At 44.1% G+C, this 23,903-nt stretch overlaps 1 protein-coding gene across 4 annotated transcripts in view; it reads left to right on the top strand.

Annotated features, from left to right (window-relative positions):
• The first annotated feature begins 3,227 nt into the window (after positions 1 to 3,227).
• The window catches only part of TRIM33 (tripartite motif containing 33), a 216,314-nt gene continuing 195,638 nt past the window's right edge, over positions 3,228 to 23,903 (top strand). For all 4 annotated transcript variants that reach the window (XM_073587082.1, XM_073587080.1, XM_073587081.1 and 1 more), the window contains exon 1: positions 3,228 to 3,841. In XM_073587082.1, the coding sequence (XP_073443183.1) occupies positions 3,427 to 3,841 (415 nt within the window). In that variant the 5' untranslated portion in view covers positions 3,228 to 3,426. The remainder of the gene's footprint in view (positions 3,842 to 23,903) is intronic.

Here is a 23,903-nt window from a genome sequence, read left to right as displayed (position 1 = left end):
CGAGTGATGACAAGATGGAACTGCCAGTACCCATCTTGGCAAGGGGTCTCAAAGTGGTAAAATCTCCTGAAGATTGGAGCGGAAAGCTGAAAAAGATAGTCCCCTGGTCGGGACAACTGTAATGAGGGAAGTGTCTGTGGTAAACCCACAGCCTTCTGTCCAGGAAGAGAGCAAGTCCACAACCTTCAAGTGCATGATTGAGGTACCCAAAGATGTGTAAGAAGCCTGTACCAGTGAAGGTGTGCATGAAGCTTTTAAAAAGGCTGTCAAAGCGTGTAGGGTGCACTGGGCACCTGAGACTCGGCAGTTGGTGGTACCATCAAACAGGGAAGACACAGCAAAGTGGGTAGCTGTTCTGACAGATATGCATCTGCAATGTCTCCATGCTAAACAGATGTTCAGGTGGAGTAATGTGAAAGCTGCTCGACGTCTAGAGCTGGCAAGGGAAGCTAAGAATCGGCTGGGCTTGGGGGAAGATATAATTCCTGTACACAAATATCTGGTAGAGAGAGTCATTGGAAGGCTCAGTAAAATGATGCAAGATCTTGTGGACATCTCCAGTGTGGCAAGGGTGAGGGTCCCTCCTGATGATGAAGTCCAGGTATCCGGTGAAGATGGTATGGTTCCTATCAGTGTGGTTTGCTCCATGGAAAGCCTAAGGATCTTCCGGATGCTCCTGGAATACCGAGTGACGTACCTGCAGGAGATAGAGCAGTTGAGACTGGACCAACTGCAGATTAATAAAGAGATGTGGAACATCAGATGGCGGCAGCCTGCATCCCAGGGTATAAGGACCAGAAGTTACCCCCCAATTAATGAGATGGCAGGTGGCCAAAGACCTTCAGTAAAACATGAACGTCGCAAATCTGCAAGTGGCAGTTCTTCTCACAGTATGAGACTGAGAGACTTAAACAGTAGCTCCTTTGATGTACTAAATGGGTCAGAACAGACAGGAGGCTCGACAGTAATACTTATGACTGCACCAACCAAGAGAGCTGGCCGTGGAGAGAAAAGTCAGGGGACGGAGCAGACAGGGAAAGTGTGGAGACTAAAAAGTGTCTGGCGACGCATACGGACTTTGACTGGAAGACCAAAGCCCAAGACCGATATACTGCTGGGGGCTGGGGAGGCCTAACGTAAAAATGATGCCGTATGACGCCCAAAACAGACTGAGATAGTCCTCTTGACTGGTAGGGCAAGGTAACATGGGTGCCCGGTCTCAAGACCCCTGGGTGATGTCATGTGTTCAACCCCGCAAGTTTGAACAGAGAGGGGAGGTATGTGGTGCAGTGACCACTGTGTCCGCTAGGGGGCGCTGTGTGGGTGCCCCAGGACAGGCATACAGGCATGTCCATTGTGGTAATGGAAATAGGATGAACGGCAGGATGGTAAATGACCGTTATGTATCCCAGGGTGGGTGGCCCTGGGATGGAAGCTTGAATGTGTGTTAATCAGCTGAGGTACTGCTGAGGTTTTTGTTACAGTGTATCAGGAAGGCTTCCAGGTGGCTGGTGATACAGGTGGAACCAGTCACCTACAAACCCACCCAGGGGCGTGTGTCTGAAGTAAAGCCTATGTGTGTGGTTGTGAATCTGAAGGACCTGCAATGAGGTCATAGTCATGTGATACTGTAGGTGTAGCTATGGACCATATAAGGTGACCTGGGTAGGTCACATGAGTGAATGCCTGGAACTGATTGGACCGTGAGGAAGGTCCCGGAAGGCCGTTGTGCTAGAAGGTGTGCTGCCTTCCTGAAGCGCACATGTGGACGCCGCTGACCGTGTGTGGCCTATGTGTAATAGTCAGTGAGTACTGGACAGTCCCCAGGGGGGAATGGACGTCAGGACTGAGAAGCAGCTAAGAGGTAACCCCGGACAGGGGGAATTAACTGAGAGACTGTAGAGCCTGTTTGCTGGACAAAGCGCAGCCTGTGTGACCAAAGGGCTAAGAGAGCGGAGCTCTACATTGAATCTTCATTTGGTCTGATGTAAGACTGTTGCTGCTATATGGTTTATGCTGCACAATAAACCAGATGGACTGATTTATGTGAACAACCCGTGCCTGACGTGGTAATCCGCTGCCGAGTGAGTGTCCCTCAACATGAACACTGGGCGCTACCTTACATTATCATGAGTTAGATATCGCGGTAACATTTATCATACGTTAAAGATAGCACTAATATTTATTACGAGGAAGATATTGTGGTAATATTACACGTTAGATATTGAGGTAATATCACAAGTTATAGATTGCGGTAATAATTATTATACGTTAGAGAATCTGGTAATATTTATTACGAGCAAGAGATGCAGTAAGTTTTATCATATGTTAGAGATCACCATATTACTGTATATATTATGAGTTAGATACTGAGGTAATATGTACTGCACATTAGGGATTGCGGTAATACGTATCACATGTCAGATATTGCGGTAATATGTATTGCACATTAGGGATTGCGGTAATACGTATCACATGTCAGATATTACGGTAATATGTATTGCACATTAGGGATTGCAGTAATACGTATCACATGTCAGATATTACGGTAATATGTATTGCACATTAGAGAGCGCGGAAACATTTATCACATGTCAGATATTACGGTAATATTTCTCACAAGTTAGAGTTCACGATATTGTTTATTAAGAGCTAGCTATAGAGGTAATATTACACATCAGAGATTACGGTCATATTTCTGGCTCAGAACACTTCTGTTTCCAGATAATTTTTTGCACTTTGATGAAGGAAGAGAAAGCAAAACCCAAAAAACAATGGCAGAATTGCTTTTTTATTGCACTGCATTGCGAATGTTCTTTTTTTCCCATGTTTCAGTACTTTTCATGGTAAAAGGAAAACTACAACTCGTCCTGCAAAAAAAAAAAAAATAATTCTAGGCCATTACTGTGCAAAAACATAAAATGAATGGCACTTCAAAGAAGGGAGGAAAAAATGCAAGCGCAAAAACTAGAACTGTGCGGTCCCAGAGCATGAAGAAGAGCTAAATCTCCTCTATGCCAGCCGGTACAGCATAAGCCACGCCCCATAAACGGGAAGCGTGACAGCTTCACCAACGGTGTGCCGATCCCGAGGCGCGCCTCATACACACACGAGAGTGCAGGCTTCAGGACCACGTGATCGCAGAGCGTGAAAATCAGGAGCCCCTGCGCAGCCGCCAAATGTCTACTAGTGCGCATGCGTAGCCCTCTAATCCCGGCGCAAACTCACTCCGTCCTCTCTACCTTCCGGAAGACACACACCACGCATGCGCTATCTACAGTGTCCCTCACGTCGTAACTGACGTCACCTCGCCGTGGCCGTTACAGCAGAGGGAGGAAGAGAGGGTGGCCTTCATTGCAGCGGCGTACAGTACGTGCGCTGTTGGCGTCGCGAAGTGGTCAGTTCAGGGGTTCAAAGAGGAAAAACATGGCGGACAACAAAGGAGGCGGTGGTGGAGAGACGGAAGCTTCAGTGAGCAGCAACAACAACAACAATGGCAGCGGACAGGACGGGAGCGCCGCGGGGACTGAGGCCCAGGCCATGGAAGAGGCAGAGAACGGGGAGAAGGCTGCGGCCTCAGCTGTGCCAATGGCTGCCCCGGCAGAGGAGAGTCCGGCCCCCTCCTCCACAGCGGCCTCTTCCTCCACTCCTGCCTCGTCGTCCACGTCGTCCGTGGTGTTGAACCTGCTGGATACATGTGCCGTGTGCAAGCAGAACTTACAGAGCCGGGAGTCGGAGCCCAAGCTGCTGCCCTGCCTGCACTCGTTCTGCCGCCGCTGCCTGCCGGAGCCCGAGAGGCAGCTCAGTGTGGCGGGGGGCATCAACGGGGACATCCAGCAAGGTGAGCGAGGGGCGGCCGGTGATGGGGGCTGCTGTCACTCCCATGGAGACGGGCCATTGCTGCTGTGCCGAGCCCTCCAGCTGCTGTGCCGAGCCCTCCGGCTGCTGTGCCGAGCCCTCCGGCTGCTGTGCCGAGCCCTCCGGCTGCTGTGCCGAGCCCTCCGGCTGCTGTGCCGAGCCCTCCGGCTGCTGTGCCGAGCCCTCCGGCTGCTGTGCCGAGCCCTCCAGCTGCTGTGCCGAGCCCTCCAGCTGCTGTGCTCTCAGCTCATCACTGTGTAGGGAGAAGGGGCACAGTGTGTCACCTGGAGGGCGCCCTGGTGTTCGATGTTTTGCCTTGTGGGATCACAACACTAGATGAGTAATCTCTATTAGTTGCAAAACAGTGTTTAGTGTTACTGTAAACTCGTGTCTGCTGTGGTGTGAGGTCTGCGCTGGCGCGTATACGGCTCCATGTGGGTCTGCACGGATTAGGCTTGTCAGGCTTCAAGCGTAGGTAGGGAAATCTTAACCGACAGGTGTCAGATCCAGCAACAAAACTTAAATTTGTCTTTATTTGCTGTATTTTTAATGAAACATAATTGAACCTTTTTTTTTTTTTTTAACTTGATTGTTTCAACTGTACACTAGATCTAACTTGGGTTATTTTCTCCCACGCTGCCTCTCGCATTAGAAGCTGAGTACTGGAGCTTTGTGATACAAGAAGGTTATTACTTGGAGCGATGTCATCCGTCTTCACTCGGACTTCTATGTTACATGGCTTTTTTCTACCACTGACATTTCTTTTTTTTTTATTATGCTGAAATGCATATAGAGTAAAAAAAAAATTTTTTTGCACTATTTGCTGCTTATAGCCTATTTATTAGGGCACGTGTCCACGGTCAGTAATTGCCGCAAGCTGTGACTGCATAGTGGATGGGATTTGTATGCGTGGATAGTTGCCTGCGGATCACCCGTGGACACTGACATGCGGGCGTCTTTCCAGGCCACAGCATGTCAATTTCTCTTGCACAGACGCTAGTTTCCGCAACAGAAAATACAAATGTATTCAATGTGGTAAATCCACACGGCTCAGTGAACACATGCGGATTTACCTGCATTCAGTAGACGGCAGCTCTTTGGGTGATGCGAACATACAGTGCGTCCAAAGTGCTGCTAGTTCTGCGTTCCCATAGACTGTAATGCGTTGTTTTGACGCATTTCGTGCGCATACGTTTTTTGACGCCTTAGGGTAGACCCAAAGATGCAACATGTTGCGTCCGGCGCATCTAGACGCACACCTGGGAAAAACGCATGCGTATGAAAACGTAGACAAGTGCATGCAAACGCAAGACCATGCGTACGCCATGTTAAACATAGGGACGCATGCGGACGGATGCGCTGCGCACAAAAACGCTTATGTGAGACTAGCCTAAGGCTGTGTGCACACGCTGCGGAATCTTCTGCGGATTTTCAAAATCTGCAGATAAATCCGCAAGTCAAAAGACCTGTGGTTTATCTGTAGATTATCCTGCGGTTTTACAATCTCCACAATGGAGGAGATGGTAAACCGCTGCGGAATCCGCAGAAAGAATCGACATGTCAATTCTTTCTGCAGTTTGGAAACCGCAGAAAATCTGCGCGGAAAACTCCGCAGCATCTACGCTGCGGTTTCTAGTTTCCATAGGGAATAATGGTACTGTACACCGCAGCAGAAACTGCTGCGGATCTGCAGGGCCAGATCCGCTGCGGATCCGCAGCAGAATCCGCAGCGTGTGCACACACCCTAAGACAGGACTCCTTCACAATAGGTGATGTGTCTTCTGACCCCGCTCCTGCATTTAGGCTAAGTGCACACGTTGCAGAAAATTTCTGCTCAAAAACCTGAATCCCTTCCCAGAAACCGCGCCTATTTTTCCGTGGCGGTTTTTGCACGGTTTTGATGCGTTTTTTTCCGTAGCGGTTTCTAAGCGCATGGAAGAAGCCAAAACCGCGGAAAAATCTGCAAAATTAATGTGCATGCTGCGTTTTTCATGGTAAAAAACGCATCAATGTGCACAAAGTGCAAAATGCATAGAAATGACTGTGCAGCTTATTTTTAGCGGTTTTATAGTGAAAACCGCGGTAAAAACCGCTAAAAAAACCGCTGTGTGAACACAGCCTACAGTGATCTCTGCAAACGCTCTTTAGATTCTTCAATGCAAAATATAGTTGGTGCTTGTTCATTGTGGCTATGTACGTATGTTGTTTTTCCTGAAAAGAATGAAGTTAACCTAAAATGTCCCAGTGCAAAAATTGCAAGATTTAACTTTTTTTTTGTAATGCAGGTTGTGATATGAAACACACACTGCCATTTTTTGCTACATTTAACACGAAAGCCTGATGACACTTTCCCTTTTAACCCCTTTCCTACATTGGATGTAATATTCCGTCCATGAGACCTGGGCCCTAAGTCCCATGGACGGAATATTTCGTCTAATGCGATCAGCGGTGCCCACGTGGTGAGCGCCGCTGATCGCGGCCGGGTGTCAGCTGATTATCACAGCTGACACCCGGCACAATGTGTCAGGGGCGGTCACAGACCACCCCCGACACGTTAACCCCTTGCACACCGAGATCAAACACGATTGCGGTGTAACGGGGGTTAAAGGGAAGCATCGGCAGGGAGGGGGCTCCCTCTGTGCTTCCCTGAGCCCCCCACAGCAGCGCAATGTGCAGCGCTGCTGCGGAGGGCTCCATCCCTACAGGTCTCCGGATCCAAGATGGCGACGGGGGCCTGTAGGGAGCTGACTTCCTCAGTGCCTGCAAAGCGCAGGCATGAGGAAGTCTGCGTCTATGCCTGTGACAGATCGCTGATGTGTGATTCGACAGATCAGCGATCTGTCACATGACAGGTATGTCCCCCCTGGGACAACTTAATAAAGTTAAAAAAATAAAGTGTAAAAATAATTTTAAAAAAATCGCTAAATAAATTAGAAAAAAAAATATTCCTTAATAAATTCATTTTTGGAAATAAAAAAAAAATAAAAGTACACATATTTGGCATCTTCGCGTCCGTAACGACCTGCCCTATAAAACTGTCCAATTAGTTAACCCCTTTAGCGAACCCCTTAAAAATTAAAAGTAAAAAACGAAGCAAAAAATAATTCATACCGCCGAACAAAAAGTGCAATAACGCGCGATCAGAAAGACGCATATAAATATCCATGGTACCGCTGAAAACGTCATCTTGTCCTGCAAAAAACGAGCCGCCATACAGCGTCATCAGAGAAAAAATAAAAGTTATAGCTCGCAGAATAAAGCGATGCAAAAGTAATTTTTTATATAAAATAGTTTTCATTGCATAAAACCGCCAAAACATAAAAAACGACATAAATGAGGTATCGCTGTAACCGTACTGACCCAGAGAATAAAACCGCCATATCAATTTTACCGCACGCGGAACGGTGTAAACGCACCCCCCAAAAGAAATTCATGAAACGCTGGTTTTTGTTCATTCTGCGTCCCAAAATTCGGAATAAAAAGCGATCAAAAAATGTCACGTGTCCGAAAATGATACCAATAAAAACGTCAACTCGTCCCGCAAAAAATAAGACCTCACATGACTCGGTGGGTCAAAATACGGAAAAATTATAGCTCTCAATATGTGGTGATGCAAAAACTATTTTTACAATAAAAAGCGTCTTTTAGCGTGTGACAGCTTGACAAACCTAAAAACCCGCCATAAATAGTAAATGAAACCCCCCGTTATCACCCCCTTAGTTAGAGGAAAATAATAAAATTAAAAGAAAATGTATTTCCATTTTCCCACTAGGGCTAGGGTTAGGACTGAGATTAGGGTTAGGGGTGTGTTGAAGTTAAAATTGGGGGTTTCCACTGTTTGGGCACATCAGGTGCTCTCCAAATACAACATGGCGTCGGATCTCAATTCCGGCCAATTCTGCGTTGAAAAAGTCAAATAGTGCTCCTTCCCTTCCAAGCTCTGCCATGCGCCCAAACAATGTTTTACCCCCACATATAGGGTATGAACCTACTCAGGACAAATTGCAAAACAACTTTTGTTGTCCAATTTCTCCTGTTACCCTTAGGAAAATAAAAAATTGGGGGCAAAATTATCATTTTTGTGGAAAAAATTATTTTTTTATTTTCACGCCCGGGCGTTATAAACTTCTGTGAATCACTTGGGGGTTCAAAGTGCTCACCACACATCTAGATAAGTTCCGTGGGGGGGGGTCTAGTTTACAAAATGGGGTCACTTGTGAGGCGTTACAATAGTTTAGATACATCAGGGGCTCTTCAAACACACATGACACTCGCAGACCATTCCATCAAAGTCTGCATTCCAAAACGTCACTACTTCCCTTCCGAGCCCCGACGTGTGCCCATACAGTAGTTTTCTCCCACATATGAGGTATCAGCGTACTCAGGACAAATTGGACAACAACTTTTGTGGTTCAATTTCTCCTGGTACGCTTGGGAAAATAAAAAAAATTGGGGACTAATTGGTCATGTTTGTGGGAAAAAATACAATTTTTTTTTTTTTTCATGCCCGGGCATTATAAACTTCTGTGAAGCCCTTGGGGGTTCAAAGTGCTCACCACACATCTAGATAAGTTCCTTAGGGGATCTAGTTTCCAAAATGGGGTCACTTGTGGGGGCTTTCCACTGTTTTGGTACATCAGGGCCTTTCCAGTCGCGACATGGTGTCCGATATCAATTCCAGCCAAAAACGTTAAATTCCCTTCCGAGCTCTGCCATGCGCCCAAATAGTGGTTTACCCCCACATGTGGGGTATCACCATACTCAGGACAAATTGCACAATAACTTTTAGGGTCCTGTTACCCTTGGAAAAATAAGAATTGGGGGTGAAAAGATCATTTTTGTGGAAAAAATGATTTTTTTAATTGTACCGCTGCACGTTATAAACTTCTGTGAAGCCCTTGTGGGTTCAAAGTTCTCACCACATCTGGGGGGGGGGGTCTAGTTTCCAAAATGGGGTCACTTGTTGGGGGGTTTCCACTGTTTAGGTACATCAGGGGCTCTCCAGATGCGACATGGTGTCCGATCTGAATTCCAGCCAATTTTGCATTGAAAAAGCAAACTGCGCTCCTTCCCTTCTGAGCTCTGCCATGCGCCGAAACAGTGGTTCCCCCCCCCCCACATATCAGGTATCAACGTACTCAGGACAAATTGCCCAATAACTTTTGCAGTCCAATTTCTCCTGTTACCCTTGGTAAAATAAAAAAATTTGAACCTGAAGTATTTTTTTTGTGAAAAAAAGTTAAATGTTCATTTTTTTTTTTTAAATATTCAAAAAATTCCTGTGACGCACCTAAAGGGTTAATAAACTTCTTGAATGTGGTTTCGAGCACCTTGAGGGGTGCAGTTTTTAGAATGGTGTCACTTTTGGGCATTTTCTATCATATAGACCCCGCAAAGTGGCTTCAAATGTGATGTGGTCCGTAAAAATAAAATGGTGTTGAAAAAATGAGAAATCGTTGATCAATTTTTAACCCTTATAACTTCCTAACAAAAAAAAATTTTGGTTCCAAAATTGTGCTGATGTAAAGTAAACATGTGGGAAATGTTACTTAGCAAGTTTTTTGTGTGCCGTATCTCTGTGATTTAAGGGCATAAAAATTCAAAGTTGAAAAATTGCGAAATTTTCGCCAAATTTCCATTTTTTTTTCACAAATAAACGCAAGTTATTTGAATTAAATTTTACCACTAACATGAAGTACAATATGTCACGAGAAAACAGTGTCAGAATCACCGGGATCCATGGAAGCGTTATAAAGGGACAGTGGTCAGAATTGTAAAAATTGGCCCGGGAGTTAACGTGCAAACCATCCTTGGTAGTGAAGGGGTTAAGGGACGTTCTGTTCTCTACTACTGTAAGGCCACGTTCACATGACCAGTATTTGTTCCACTCCTGAATTTGGCTTACAATCAGAGGAAAAGTAAAATAGAAACATGTGCACCACTTCTGTATTTTCCACCCACTCCACTTTATTTTAGTGCAGAATTACTCCAGTACCATATTTTTATTAATGAAATTTCAATTTTATTTATGCACTTTTTTTCTCCAGACTCGCTATAGACGTCTATGGGAGGAAAAATATCCCAGAAATGAGCTCTTTAAACTCTGTGGCCATGAGTTTTCATGGAATCACATAAACTTTGCTTGAAATGCTAAGCATAGCAGATAATCTACAAAATACTACATCCACGCTACGTGGAGATTGGGCCTTAGAGGCTTTACTAGATAGTGAAAGTCTTCAGTTTTCTTCTAATTGTTGCTGCAAGCTGGAGGCAACTAATGAAGTTGTGCATTTCATGCAATGTTCTTCTATAGCGGGAGGAAAAAGTGCTGCATGCAATTGTTTTATAGCTCTAGAACCAGTTTAGTGCAATTACTGCTGTGCGTTGGAATCATTCAGTAGAGATCTATGGGGTCAGCTCTGGCACCAGACAGAAATGACGGATGGCGATCTATCTAGAAACAAGGCCTAAGGAAAAACAGATTGGGGCATTTCTCATTACATGCTGTGTAACTTGGCTGTTGTCCTAGCAGCTGCTATGCAATGAATATAGTGCTGCACCGCAAGGTACACAATGCCAATGGCTTCATGATGAACAAAACTGGGGTTTTTTTATGGGTCGCAGTACAAGATCCATGCACATGGCTTTGATGTCTACATGAGCTCTAATAGTTTTTCAACCCACATTTGCCATCTGTCCCATGTTTTGTTTTTTTTTTTTCGTATTCAAGGGCAGATACAAAAAGTAAAAAAAAAATCCTCAAAAGCATATTAGGTTTTCATAGTTGATATTAATGAGATGTTAAATTAAGTTAGACAATACATGTGAAAGTTAAAGTGTGTAATATAGGATAGCCTTTCTGTCTATTGTATCTGATGGAAATGAGAAACAAGTGTGAACAAATCCTTCTTTCTGGTCTGCATTTATTGTTCCATCATCTACTTAAAAGGAATCTGTCACCAGGTTTTTGCTGCCCCATCTGAGCGCAATATGATGTAGAGATGGAGACGCTGATTCTAGCATTGTCACCTGGGCTACTTGCTGCAGGTTTTGCTAAAATCTGTTTTCTCGGCTGCAGATCTACTGAGTTCTCTGTATGCTGAGTTCTGTGTAACCCCGCCCACATCACTTGATTGACAGCTTTCTGTATACACCCTGCACAGGCAGACAACTGCCAATCAGTGCTGCGGGCAGGGCTCAGGAATATGGAGGACAAAAACCGCAGGCAGTCTTGTAAATGACCCAGTTCTGGGATCTGGGTCTCTCTCTAGACATTGTTACTCTCAGATTAGTTGGGAAAAAACAGGTGACAGTCCCTTTAAGAAGGCCCATCAGGAATGGACAAACTGAGGCTGAAGTGAAATCTGGGCACAAGAAATTGATATAATCATGGAAAAATAGACTAGGGAAAATCAAGAGATGCTGGCAGACTTCGAAGGGGAGAATAATGAAAGGATGTTGCCTACTTAGAACATGGAAAAGAGGCTGCGTGCACACGCTGCGGATTATGCTGCGGATCCGAAGCAGTTTCTGCTGCGGTGTACAGTACCATTATTCCCTATGGGAATTAAAAACCGCTGTGCAGACGTTGCTGAATTTTCCGCGGTTTCAAATCCGCAGAAAGAATTGCATGTCAATTCTTTCTGCGGATTCTATTGTGGAGATGCAAAACCGCAGGCTAATCCACAGATAAACCGCAGGTATTTTGGCTTGCTGATTTATCTGCAGATTTTGCAAAATCTGCACGGATGAATCCGCAGCAGATTCCGCAGCGTGTCCACACAGCCTAAAGCCTCTCCTGGTCACCACAGTCCGAATTACATACACAGGATCTGCTCTTGGGAATCAGATTGCACCAGAGGATATATTACAATGCTCAAGATATCCTCTTCTCTGTCTATACACCAGGAAAGGGGCCCTGCATGGCTTTTGAAATAGACATGGAGTCCCTTTAACACACTGGAAGAGCGCTGTATTCAGCTTGAAGCTGAAAATACACCTCTTACCACTTCTGTGATTGATGGGGAGGAAAAGTCACCTGAGCTCTAGGCACTGCAAGTGAGCAGGGTTACCAAGCAGAAAACGCCTTCACATGTGTCACAATTTTCCTCAACACAAAGGTGCTCAAAATGTATGACTTCTGGCATTTTCACAACTGTTTTGTCTGTGACGAGACGAGGCATTGCAAAGTCCATTCAATAAATCCATTAAAAGTTGTGGTGTAATTTAAGCAAAAAGAGTTACTGCAGTCCCCAACTGGAGTAACATTTGTCAGCTGTGCTTCTTAATCCAAGGACGCCCATCATTAAAATTGGCATACAGAACGCCCTGCCTTATGAATTGGGCCCTTCTACGTTACTGACCCGCTGTTTTGAACACTGTAAGCTAATACGATACAAACCCTTTTGTATAGGTGAAACATGCAAGATGATATTGGCATTGGAGAGTGACTACCACAGGAACATGGCAAGTAATGGCTGTAGTGTGTTCGCTGACATCTGCGGCTGGCTGCAGGATATTTTTCACAATAGACAGTATTCTTTTTTTTGGAGCTGCTGCTAGTACTATTATTAATGTGGAACCTTTTCTGTCAGCTCACCCAGTATCGTAAAAGACAAACGAATGACAGAACTGACAAATCAGACTCTTCATGAATTAATGAAAACATTAGTTAATGTAGATTTGGCATCTGTCAAATATAGTAATATTTGAGGGTACAATTTTTCTTGGTACTTAAATTTTGGGGCTGAATCATCAAAGCTTTTACACCAGAAAACTGGCTTAAAAGCTTGGAAAAGTCTCAACATTCTTAGCGTAACAGGGAGTTAAACAAAAATTTCGCACCTTTTTATACTTTTTTTTTTTTTTTTTTTTTTGCCAGTTTGCCTCTGCTCTTCTGAAATGGATGTAGCTGGGATTGGCCACACCCGTCCGACAAATTGATCAAAAGCGCCAGTGCTTTGTATGCCAGAAATACGCCAGTCAGTGAATTAGGCACCTTCCCTGTGGCCAAGTTAGTGTAGCTCAATTGTATCGGAGAACAAATAGTTTGAGGACTGTAGCCAGAGAGGAGACTACACTAGTCTGTTGCCACCTGGCTTCTCCTAGGTTGATTGATACTATCCCTATGTACACACATGGGAGAGGCCTAGCTATCACCTGGAGCAGTGTGGTAAGAAGCCAAACTGTTTTCTCTGAAACGCTGGAGCATATTAAAGAAAAGCATACCTGGCTGCAGCTTTGAAGTCTTGCTTTGATTTATGCTACTGTGGTTTGTGCAACATGAATCGACTGATGGGTTTGCATTTATCAGTGTTTTATGCAGCCTAACAGCATACAATCTATTACGCTACTTTGAGGCTATCAACAAGTAGTTAGAGGCTAGTGGCCTACCAGTCATCCTGAAGTCTGTCACTTAAAAGGGGCTATCACTTCTTATATATTTACATGTGTGAAGGAGATGTGAATATAGTCTGCTTACAAATATACAGTTGTTAAAAGTTCTGTTGTCATTCTGACCAAACCACTCTGCCTTGTTGGCATAGTCTTCTCCCCTTCTAGAAAATGGCCATTGTAGGGTCATGTGATCTGAAACTTCCATCAGCAACCTCTCTTGTATCACATGCACGAGTCTTCCAGGGATCGAGTGGGTACAGAAAGTTTTGATCAAAATTTTTTATTAGGTTCTGGGCTTCTAGGAATTTAGTGCTTGCACATTTTTTAGGTGGAGGTTGCGAATGGACATGTCATATGAGTGGGAGCAGCAGGGTGGGCAGAGAAGACTTTGCTAACAGGCAAAACTTTCAAAAATAACGATACGAGGCTCAACTTCTAATGCCTGCGTATGGTTGGCAATTTGGCATTGTTTCTTTTTTCTAATATTTTACTTAAATTTCTTGAACTGAAACTGCAAAAAGGATGAGGATGATGGGTGAGGGGTATTTATGAATGTCAGAGTGGACTGAAAGGAAAAATCAATGGCAGTTGTAACAAATTTCTCAAATTGGTGGATACGGCTTAAGAATTCTGTAAAGCCTGATAAGAATTTTAGGCTTTTTATTTATTTTTTGTGTAACATTCTTTTGCTACCTCATGGTTGCCTGTGCATTTGAGTTCCATTTGCAATTAATTTTTTTTTTAACATACAAAATGTCACATGAACAACTCGTTATAGACATGATAATTTAGAAGCAGTTGGGATAGTGCTGTTTTGTGTGATCTTCGGGAATCTGAAAAAAGGAAATACTATAGATGAGCTTTTTATTTTTATTATCACTTTCTTTAATCGGAAGAGTCTTCTAATAGGTAATCTTCACTGAGTGAGTTTGTTAAAGGGAATGTATCACAGCGCTACACATTTACACCACAAATATGGTAGCCATAGGACATGGGGTCAGATGCCTACCCCAGTCTCCTAATTCCCATAATGTGGCTGTAACACCTGGAAACAGGGCATGTCCAGTTCACAGGTTGGTGGTTGAGCCTGCACCATCTCATTGAAACCCAGGCTATGTGCTGGCTAACATGTCCTTCCGTTAACTGAAATGACTGATCTGATGGAGCTGTCATGTCATTATGACTGCTCCAATTATATGACTACTCATATCACTGTAATTACTGGTGTGCAGTGTGCACTCACCAGGTCCAAGCACAAGGATGAAATCTACGCCGTAGCGCTGGTGTCTGGACCTCTGCTCGTTACTGTGATATGAGTGGCATAGCAGCTCAGCTGGGATCACAGTAATTTTTCCTCTGAGCAGTTTATCTAATCTGATAAGCTGTTCAGTTGACTGTATCAAACATTATCTATATCTCAGTATCTCATTGCAGTTACCAACAAAATGTCTCCGCACTGTGATCCTAAACTTCATTCTTCCTTATCCTTTTGCAAATATCCAGAAGCAGAGGGGGAGGAGTGACATCATCCACATGAAGGTCTCGCCCACATTTTCGTCAGTCATGATGTGAGCCTTCACTACACTAGGTTTTCATGACACGTCAGCAGCTGATCACCCTTGTGTTTAAAAGTTGAAAATATCAAAACTTGAATCATTTTTCATCTTTTATGCCATAACATTTTTAACTCCTTCACCCCCCCTCCCCCCAGCCTGTTTTCACTTTGTTGAACAGGCCAATTTTTTCAATTCTGACCACTGTCACATTGTGTGGCAATAACTCTGGAACACATTGTATTTCTCTTTAGTGGTAAACTTTGATGTAATTTGCATTTTTGAAAATATTAAAAATAATAATAATAATAATCTTTATTTTTATATAGCGCTAACATATTCCGCAGCGCTTTACAGTTTGCACACATTTTTCATCACTGTCCCCGATGGGGCTCACAATCTAAATTCCCTATCCTGTCTTTGGAGTGTGGGAGGAAACCCACGCAAACTCAGGGAGAACATACAAACTCCTTGCAGATGTTGTCCTTGGTGGGATTCGAACCCAGGACCCCAGCGCTGCAAGGCTGCAGCGCTAACCACTGAGCCACCGTGCTGCCCAAAATTTTACCATCTTATCCCCTTTAACGACCTTGGTCGTATAGGTACATCCAAGATTGCCTCCCTTCCTTTGATGCGGGCTCTGATAATGAACCTACAATTTTTGCGGCACATGTCAGCTGATTTTATCAACGTGCACAACGGGGGCAGCGGATGCAGTTTTTCAACGCATCCGCTGCCCCATTGTAATGTCCGTGGAGGAGGGGGCGGAGTTTCGGCCGCGCATTCGCGGCCAAAAATGGCGGAGACGACGCCCAAAAAAAGTTACATGTAACGTTTTTGTGTGCGTCGCGGCCGCCAAAACACGACGCATCCGTCGTATGACGGATGCGACGTGTGGCAATGCGTCGCTAATGTAAGTCAATGGAGAAAAAAACGCATCCTGCCGGCAACTTTGCAGGATGCGTTTTTTTCCCCAAAACGACGCATTGCGACGTGCGTCTCACGACGCTAGTGTGAAAGTAGCCTTACATGCTGCTGTCCACTTCCGACAGCGGCATTTAACATGCAGTCACTGGAAGCGTATCACAAACCCCACCCATCGACGCCTGTGTCACATGACCGCAGGTCGCCTTTGGGTTGTCAAGCGCAGTTGACGCATGTAGCAGGAAGATGAGCGTTTTTTTTTTTTACACACAGCAGGGCATCTAGATCAGTTACCTGAGGGGGGGCCTAGTTTCCAAAATGGTGTCACTTGAGAGCAGTTTACACTGTCGAGGCACATCAGGGGCTCTCTAATCTAAACATAGCATCTGCTAATTATTCCAGCAAACTTTACATTCAAAAACTCAAATGACGCTCCTTCCCTTCTGAGCTCTGCCGTTCTTCCCGACAGTCGTTTTCCCCAACGTATGGGGTATATGCATGCTCAGGAGAAATTTCACAATAAATTTTGGGGTCTTTTATACTTTCACACAAAAAAAAAAGTGTCTGAAGTAACATTTTTGTGAGAAAAATGTAAATGTTTATTTTTTCTTTCCACATTCCATTAATTCCTGTGTAGCAGCTGCAGGGTTAATAAACTTCTTGAATGTGGTTTTGAGCACATTGAAGGGTGCAGTTTTTAGAATTGTCACTTTTGGGTATTTTATGTCACATTAGGCCCCTCAGTCACTTCAAATGTGAGGTGGTACCTAAAAAAAAAAAAAAAAAAAAAAAAATGTTTTGGATATTTTTTGGGGGGAAAATTGAGAAATCACAGGTCAACTTTTAACCCTTAACGTCCTAACAAAAATAGTTTAAAAATTTGTGCTGATGTAAAGTAGACATGTGGGGAATGTTTATTAGCCCGGGGTCAGACTTGCGAGTACAATGCCAGAAACTCGCGCATCAATACACGGCAATGCCGCCGGCCCGGCCTTAAAGTGAACCTCTCACCAGGTTTGGTCTATAGAAGATACAGCCACCGCCTTTCAGGGCTTATTTACAGCATTCTATAATGCTGTAGATGAGCCCCGATCTGACCTGAAAGATAAGAGAAATAAGTGTTAGGCTATGTGCCCACGATGCGATTTTTAAGCGTTTTTGCCGCGATTTTCGGCGCAAAAACGTTTAAAAATCTTGTACAAAACGCACCCCATGCATTCCTATGGCATTCCGCACATGCTGTGCTAATGCTGCGCTTTTTTCCGCAGCGGAATCGCATCGCGGAAAAAATTGCTGCACGCTCATTCTTTTGTGCGGAATCGCAAAGAATTTCCACGATTCCGCACCCATAGGAATGCATGAGAATCGCTTACTTCCCGCATGTGGCTATGCCCACCATGCGCGAAGTTAAAGGTCTCATGTGCGGTTGGTACCCACGGTGTGGAGGAGAGGAGACTGTCCTCCAGGCCCTGGGTACCATATCCCTGTAAAAAAGAATAAATAAAAAATCGGGGTATATTTACCTTCCGACGTCCCGCTCTGCCTTCCCGGGCCACAGCGTTCCCAGTAATGCCTTGCGGCAAGGTCCTGTGTTGACGTAGTCTCGCGTGACTCTAGCAGTCTCGTGAGATCGCTATAGCAACGCGAGACCAACGTCATCACAGGTCTCGTAAGGCGTCGCTGAGACTGCGCGGGACGTCGGAAGGTAAATATACCCCGATTTTTTTTTTTTTTTTTTTTTTTTTTTTTTTTTTTTAATTTTTTTTTATTTTTAAATTATTTTTTACTATTGAGGCCGCATAGGCGGCCTCAATAGTAAAAACCTGGTCACACTTGTCAAACACTATGTTTGACGAGTGTGACCAACCTGTCAATCACTTTCCAAGCGATGCTTCAAATCGCTTGAAAAGTGCTTGAATATCGCACGCGATAATCGCGGTAAAATCGCGCAGAAAAAAACCGTGCGATTTCTGGGAAGGAGTCTGGTTTTCAGTGTCCGGATTTAAACGCAGCGTGGGCACATAGCCTTATACTTTCCCGGGGGCAGTCCAGTCCGATGGGTGTCGCAGGTCTCGGTCCGGCGCCTCCCATCTTATGAGCGCCTCCCTCTTGCTTGCTTCATGGCTCCCCGGCGTCCTGCTCCTTCGCAGGTGTACTTCTCTGCGCTGTTGAGGGCAGACCAAAGTGCGCAGGTGCCGGGAAAGGTTAGGTAGGCCCAGCGTCTGCACACAGTACTTTGCTCTGTCCTCAACTTTTTTTTTTTTTTTTTGTTTTATTTTGAATAAGGCAAATGGGGGATGTGTTGAACTTCTATATTTTTACTTTTAAAATATTTTTTAAAACTTTTTTTACTTGCTTTAATAGTCTCCATGGGAGACTATAAGCTGCGATATCCCTGCTCTATGTAGCAGAAATGCTTACTTGCAATGAGCGCCGACTGCTGGGCGTCATATGACGTGGGAGCCGATGGGCGGGGTTAATGATACGCTTTTTGCTTATGCATGTTAAATGCCGCTATCAGAGTTTGACAGTGACATTTAACATGTTAACCGCCACGGGTGGATAGCGATTCCACCCACCGCTGTCGGGGGTACATGACAGCTGATCAGATCAGCTGGTATGTGCCGGAAAAGGTGCGGGCTCATCGCTGGAGCAAGCACCAAATGGGGAGGCGTCCAATGTCTGTTGTATCTGTCATTGGGCGTTAAGGGGTTATTAGAGAACCTGTTAGCAGGGTTGTGCTCAGTAACCTATGGACAGTGTCTGGTCTGTGCTGTTATACTGATTAAAATGATACCTTGGGTAATCAAATCTGTCTTGTGGTTGCATAAAAATGCATAGGCATTCTCTGCATTGCTCCCGAGCCAATGCATTTTTATCCATGAAATAAAGACTTCTACTTTTGGTAACGGTGAGTGCCATCCTCTTTTCTCTTATTGCACTAGTGGATTTTGTATACTTCTACAGGATTGAGCACCCGTTCCTTGGGGTATGTGGAATTCATATTTTGTGTGTGGGGGGGTCTCTTTAGATTTGTTCATGAGACCACGGTGGTGCTGCGGTGCCGAATGTTTTTTTTTTCTTTTGTTGGACTTAATTCAGTGAAGGATCATTAACCTGTCATAAGCCCATAAGGATGAATATGTAAGCAGAGCACCATATGAAGACCCCCACAGGCCGCCCAGAAGCACCAGCATCTCATTAACTGAAACAAATAAAGATTATATACAACATATAACAACATCAAGACGAATTTCATCAACCAAGGGATCCTTTTATCAGTGTAACGGCGCCGACCTGACACTGTGTAGGTTACTGAGCACAACCCTGCTAAGTTCCCTTTAAAGGAAATTTGCATCTTATTTGTGGGTGAAATTTATGAAATCTCATCTGCATGCTGTAGAGAAGATCTGCAGTACAAAGGGTGAAGTGTGCGAGATAAATCTGCTGTGTTTCTGTAGTGGAAATTGAAGCGATATCCGCAAGATTTGATGAATGTTTACTGCAGGGTGGGAATATATACTGCTCAAAGAAATAAAAGGAACACAAACAGCCTGTTATTTGATTTTCTACTTTTAGTTTGGAGTATCAGTCCAAATCCAAAACTCCATGGAATATCAATCCCTTAATGACCGCCAATACGTCTTTTAACTGACCTGAGATATAAAAGAATAGCATCCCCCATACAGGTGACAATCAAGCAGCTGTTGACTGTACACTATAGCTGACAACTTGCTGTATCGCCTACGGTCATTGTTGGCATCGTCCATATCTGTTTAACCCCTTAGATGCTGCTGTCATTAATGACTATATCATATAAATGGTTAAAAGAGTGTGGGGGCTTCCTCTTTATCCCCATCAGCACCCTGAGATCATGATTGTGGTGTTCTGAGGTTTGCCATGGCAGTTCATGGCCAAATAACGTCCTTAGAGACTCAAGGCTATAGTGGCCTGTTCAGAAGTTACTGACATTTAGGTGGTAAAAATACACTTTTTCATTTCTATCATGCCACTTTATATTCCTGAAAAGCACCTGAAGGGTTAATAAACTACCTGACAGCAGTTTTCAGAATGTCAGGGGGTGCTGTTTTTAAAATGGTATAACTTTTGGGGGTTTTCCAATATGTAGGACCCTCAGGCTAAGTTCACACGTAGCGGAATTCCCGCAGAAGTTACCGCGAGAATTCCGGAATTCCATTCCGCTGGAAAATCGCATTTTAAATTCCCTCAATTTTCCCGCAGAAAAACTAGCGATTTGCAAGCGTAATTAACTTGCAGAATGCTAGCATTTTCCAAGCGATCTGTAGCATCGCTTGGAGAACTGATTGACAGTTTGGTCACACTCGTCAAACAGTGTTTTACAAGTGTGACCAACTTTTTACTATTGAGGCTGCCTATGCAGCATCAGTAGTAAAAGAGAGGATGTAAAAAAAATAATAAAAAAAAAATAGTTATTCTCACCTTCCAGCGTCCCGTGCAGCCTTCCCGGCATCTTCTGGTCCCAGTAATCCTTTGCGCGAATGACCGCAACGTCATCGCGGTCATTCTCGCAAAGGATTGCTGGGACCGGAAGATGTTGGGAGCGAGGAGAGGCGCGGGAAGAAGATCACCAGCCGTTGGAAGGTGAGAATAACAATATTTTTTATTTTAATTCTATTTTTTACAGGGATATGGTACGGAGGACAGTCTCCTCACCTCCGGGCCGTGGGTACCATCTGCAAATGTTCTGCTTACTTTTCTCATGGTGGGCACAGCCACATGCGGAAAGTAAGCAGAACCATACATTCCTATGTGGGCGGAATCGCCGCAGTTCCGCAAAATTAATGAGCATGCTGCGTATTTTACCGAGATGCGATTCCGCTGCGGGAAAATCCGCAGCATTAGCACAGCATTGCGGAATCCGATAGGATTGCATGGGATGCTGTTTTTTTGCGTTTTTGCGGCAAAATCGCCGCGAAAGCGCAAAAAAAGCTACATGTGAACCCAGCCTCAAAGTCACTGCAAACCTGGATACGTCCCTAAAAAAATAATTATGTAAATTTCCATGCAAAAATGAAAAATTGCTGCTACATTTTTAAACCTCCTAAAATGCTAACAAAATAAAATAACATTTTACAAATGGTGCTGATGTAAAGCAGACATGTGGGAAATGTTATTTATTAATGTCTTGCTATGGTATGACTATCTGAATTAAAGGGATAATCATTCAAAGTATGAAAATTGCTAATTTTTTTACATTTTTGTCAAATTTCTGATATTTTTTTTATAAACAAACACAAAACATATCAATCTAAATTTACTATTATCATAAAGTATGTGTCACAAAATAACAATCTCAAAATCACTGGAATTTGTTGGAAGCGTTCCAGAGTTATTACCACGTAAAGTGACACTGGTCAGATTTTTAAAATTTGGCTGTCACTAAGGGGTTAATTTTGATTTACATTGATCATTTTTATGTTTTATTGTTCTCAATGCATTCCACTATATAATAAATAGAAATTTGCAACTGTAATAGTGTTCCCTTTATTTTTTGAGCAGTATATTAAAATGAGCTCTATCGTAGCAATTCAGCTCTGTGTATGTAACCTAATGGGCAGAACTGTGTGTTTCAAACAGCTAGTAAATGTGATAACGTGGGTCCTACTGAAAAGGAGGGTAACTAGATACAGGAGTTTTATATACACCTGACAAGATATGTCATGCCAAGGCTTAGGAAAGTCTTGCTTCTTGATGCTGAATCTACCTTCTCTTGTTTGCATTTTCCTTTATACCATCTTGCAAACAAACGTGTCCCAGTCTCACGCCCATGCTAGTATGCCCTTGTTTAATGCAACTGGTACAACCTGCCTGTGAGTAAAGCTTGAACAGTACCAGACACAACCCTCGGGCGGGAGTGGCTGCTTATGGAAAGAAACAAAAACCTTTGCATTTTACTCTGATTTCACAATTTGAAGGAGTGTTCCCATTTGAAAACACTTTTCACCGATCTACTGGAAAGCAGAGCAGCAACGACTCTTATTTAACCTCTTCGCGACCGCCCACAGTAGATAAACGTTGGCGCTTGCTGGGCTTTGTGCAGCGCCGACGTTTATCTACTGTCGGCGGTTTTGTGCCCCCCGGGACCCCCTCATACTTTATAACGCGGGGATCCCGGTGCACAATGCATGCTGGGACCCCCGACGTCATCGAGACCTGATTGGTTCAGGTCCTGATGACGTCGCGTCACAGCAGCCAATGAGAAAGCTCGCTGGGAAAGCTGCTTGTTTCCCGGCGATCTCCCTCATTATAACGCGACTTCTCCTCTGAGCTCATGCTGACAGATGAGCAGAGGTGAAGCAGCGTTAGTGTGACTAGATTGCTGCCTGGCACAGCTGTGTCAGGCAGCGATCTTGTCACACAGTAACGCTGCTTCTCCTCTGATCATCTGTCAGTGTGAGATCAGAGGAGAAGTGGCGTTACTATGTGCCGGGCAGCGATCTTGTCACATAGTAACGCTGCTTCTCCTCTGATCATCTGCCAGTGTGAGATCAGAGGAGAAGTGGCGTTACTATGAGTCAAAAATACAAAAAATAAAAAACACAAAAATAAAAAAAAGTAAAGAAAAAAAAAAGCAGGTAGGCAGGTTAGGGCTAGGGTTAGGGCTAGGGTTAGGGCTAGAGTTAGGGCTAGAGTTAGGGCTAGAGTTAGGGCTAGAGTTAGGGCTAGAGTTAGGGCTAGGGTTAGGGCTAGGGTTGGGGCTAGGGTTGGGGCTAGGGTTGGGGCTAGGGTTGGGGCTAGGGTTGGGGCTAGGGTTGGGGCTAGGGTTGGGGCTAGGGTTGGGGCTAGGGTTGGAATTTGAATTGGGGGTTTCCACTGTTTAGGTACATCAGGGGCTCTGTAAATGCAATATGACGCCCGCAGACCATTCCATCAAAGTCTGCATTCCAGAACGTCAATACTTCCCTTCCGAGCCCCACCGTGTGCCCAAACAGTGGTCCCCCCCCACATGTGGGGTACCAGCGTACTCAGGACAAATTGGACAACAACTCTTAGGGTCCAATTTCTCCTGTTACCCTTGTGAAAATAAAAATTGGGAGCTAAAAGATCATTTTTGTGGAAAAAAAATGATTTTTTTATTTTCACGGCTCTACATTATAAACTTTAGTGAAACACTTGGGGGTTCAAAGTGCTCACCACACATCTAGATAAGTTCCTTGGGGGGGTCTAGTTTCCAAAAAGGGGTCACTTGTGGAGGATTTCCACTGTTTAGGCACATCAGGGGCTCTGCAAACGCGACATGACACCCGCAGACCATTCTATCAAAGTCTGCATTCCAAAACGTCACTACTTCCCTTCCGATCCCCACCATGTGCCCAAACAGTAGTTTTCTTCCACATATGGGGTACCAGTGTACTCAGGACAAATTGGACAACAACTTTTGGGGTCCAATTTCTCCTGTTACCCTTGTGAAAATAAAAAATTGGGGGCTAAAAGATCATGTTTGTGGAACAAAAATGATTTTTTATTTTCATGGCTCTACGTTATAAACTTCTGTGAAGCACTTGGGGGTTCAAAGTGCTCACGACACATCTAGATAAGTTCTTTAAGGGGTCTAGTTTCCAAAATGGGGTCACTTGTTCGGGGTTTCCACTGTTTAGGCACATTAGGGGCTCTCCAAATGCGACATGGCGTCCTATCTCAATTCCAGCCAATTCTGCATTGAAAAAGTCAAACGGCACTCCTTCCTTTCTGAGCTCTGCCGTGTGCACAAACAGTGGTTTAGCCCCACATACGGGGTATCGGCGTATTTGGGAGAAATTGCACAAAAAATTTTGTGGTTCATTTTCTGTTTTTACACTTGTGAAAATAAAAAAAATGGTTCTGAAGTAAAATGTTTGTGAAAAAAAGTTAAATGTTTATTTTTTCCTTCCACATTCAATTCATTCATGTGAAGCACCTGAAGGGTTAATAAACTTCTTGAATGTGGTTTTGAGTACATTGAGAGGTGCAGTTTTTAGAATGGTGTCAATTTTGGGTATTTTCTGTCATATTGACCCCCCAAACTCACTTCAAATGTGAGGTGGTCCCTAAAAAAAATGGTGTTGTAAATTTTGTTGTAAAAATGAGAAATCGCTGGTCAACTTTTAACCCTTATAACTTCCAAAAAAAAAAAAATTATGTTTCCAAAAT

This window comes from Dendrobates tinctorius, unplaced genomic scaffold (assembly GCF_039654945.1).
Source record: "Dendrobates tinctorius isolate UK_male_01 unplaced genomic scaffold, ASM3965494v1 ptg000098l, whole genome shotgun sequence".
Lineage (NCBI taxonomy): Eukaryota > Metazoa > Chordata > Amphibia > Anura > Dendrobatidae > Dendrobates > Dendrobates tinctorius.
Note: the sequence above shows the minus strand (reverse complement) of the source record. Positions and strands in the feature narration are given on the sequence as shown.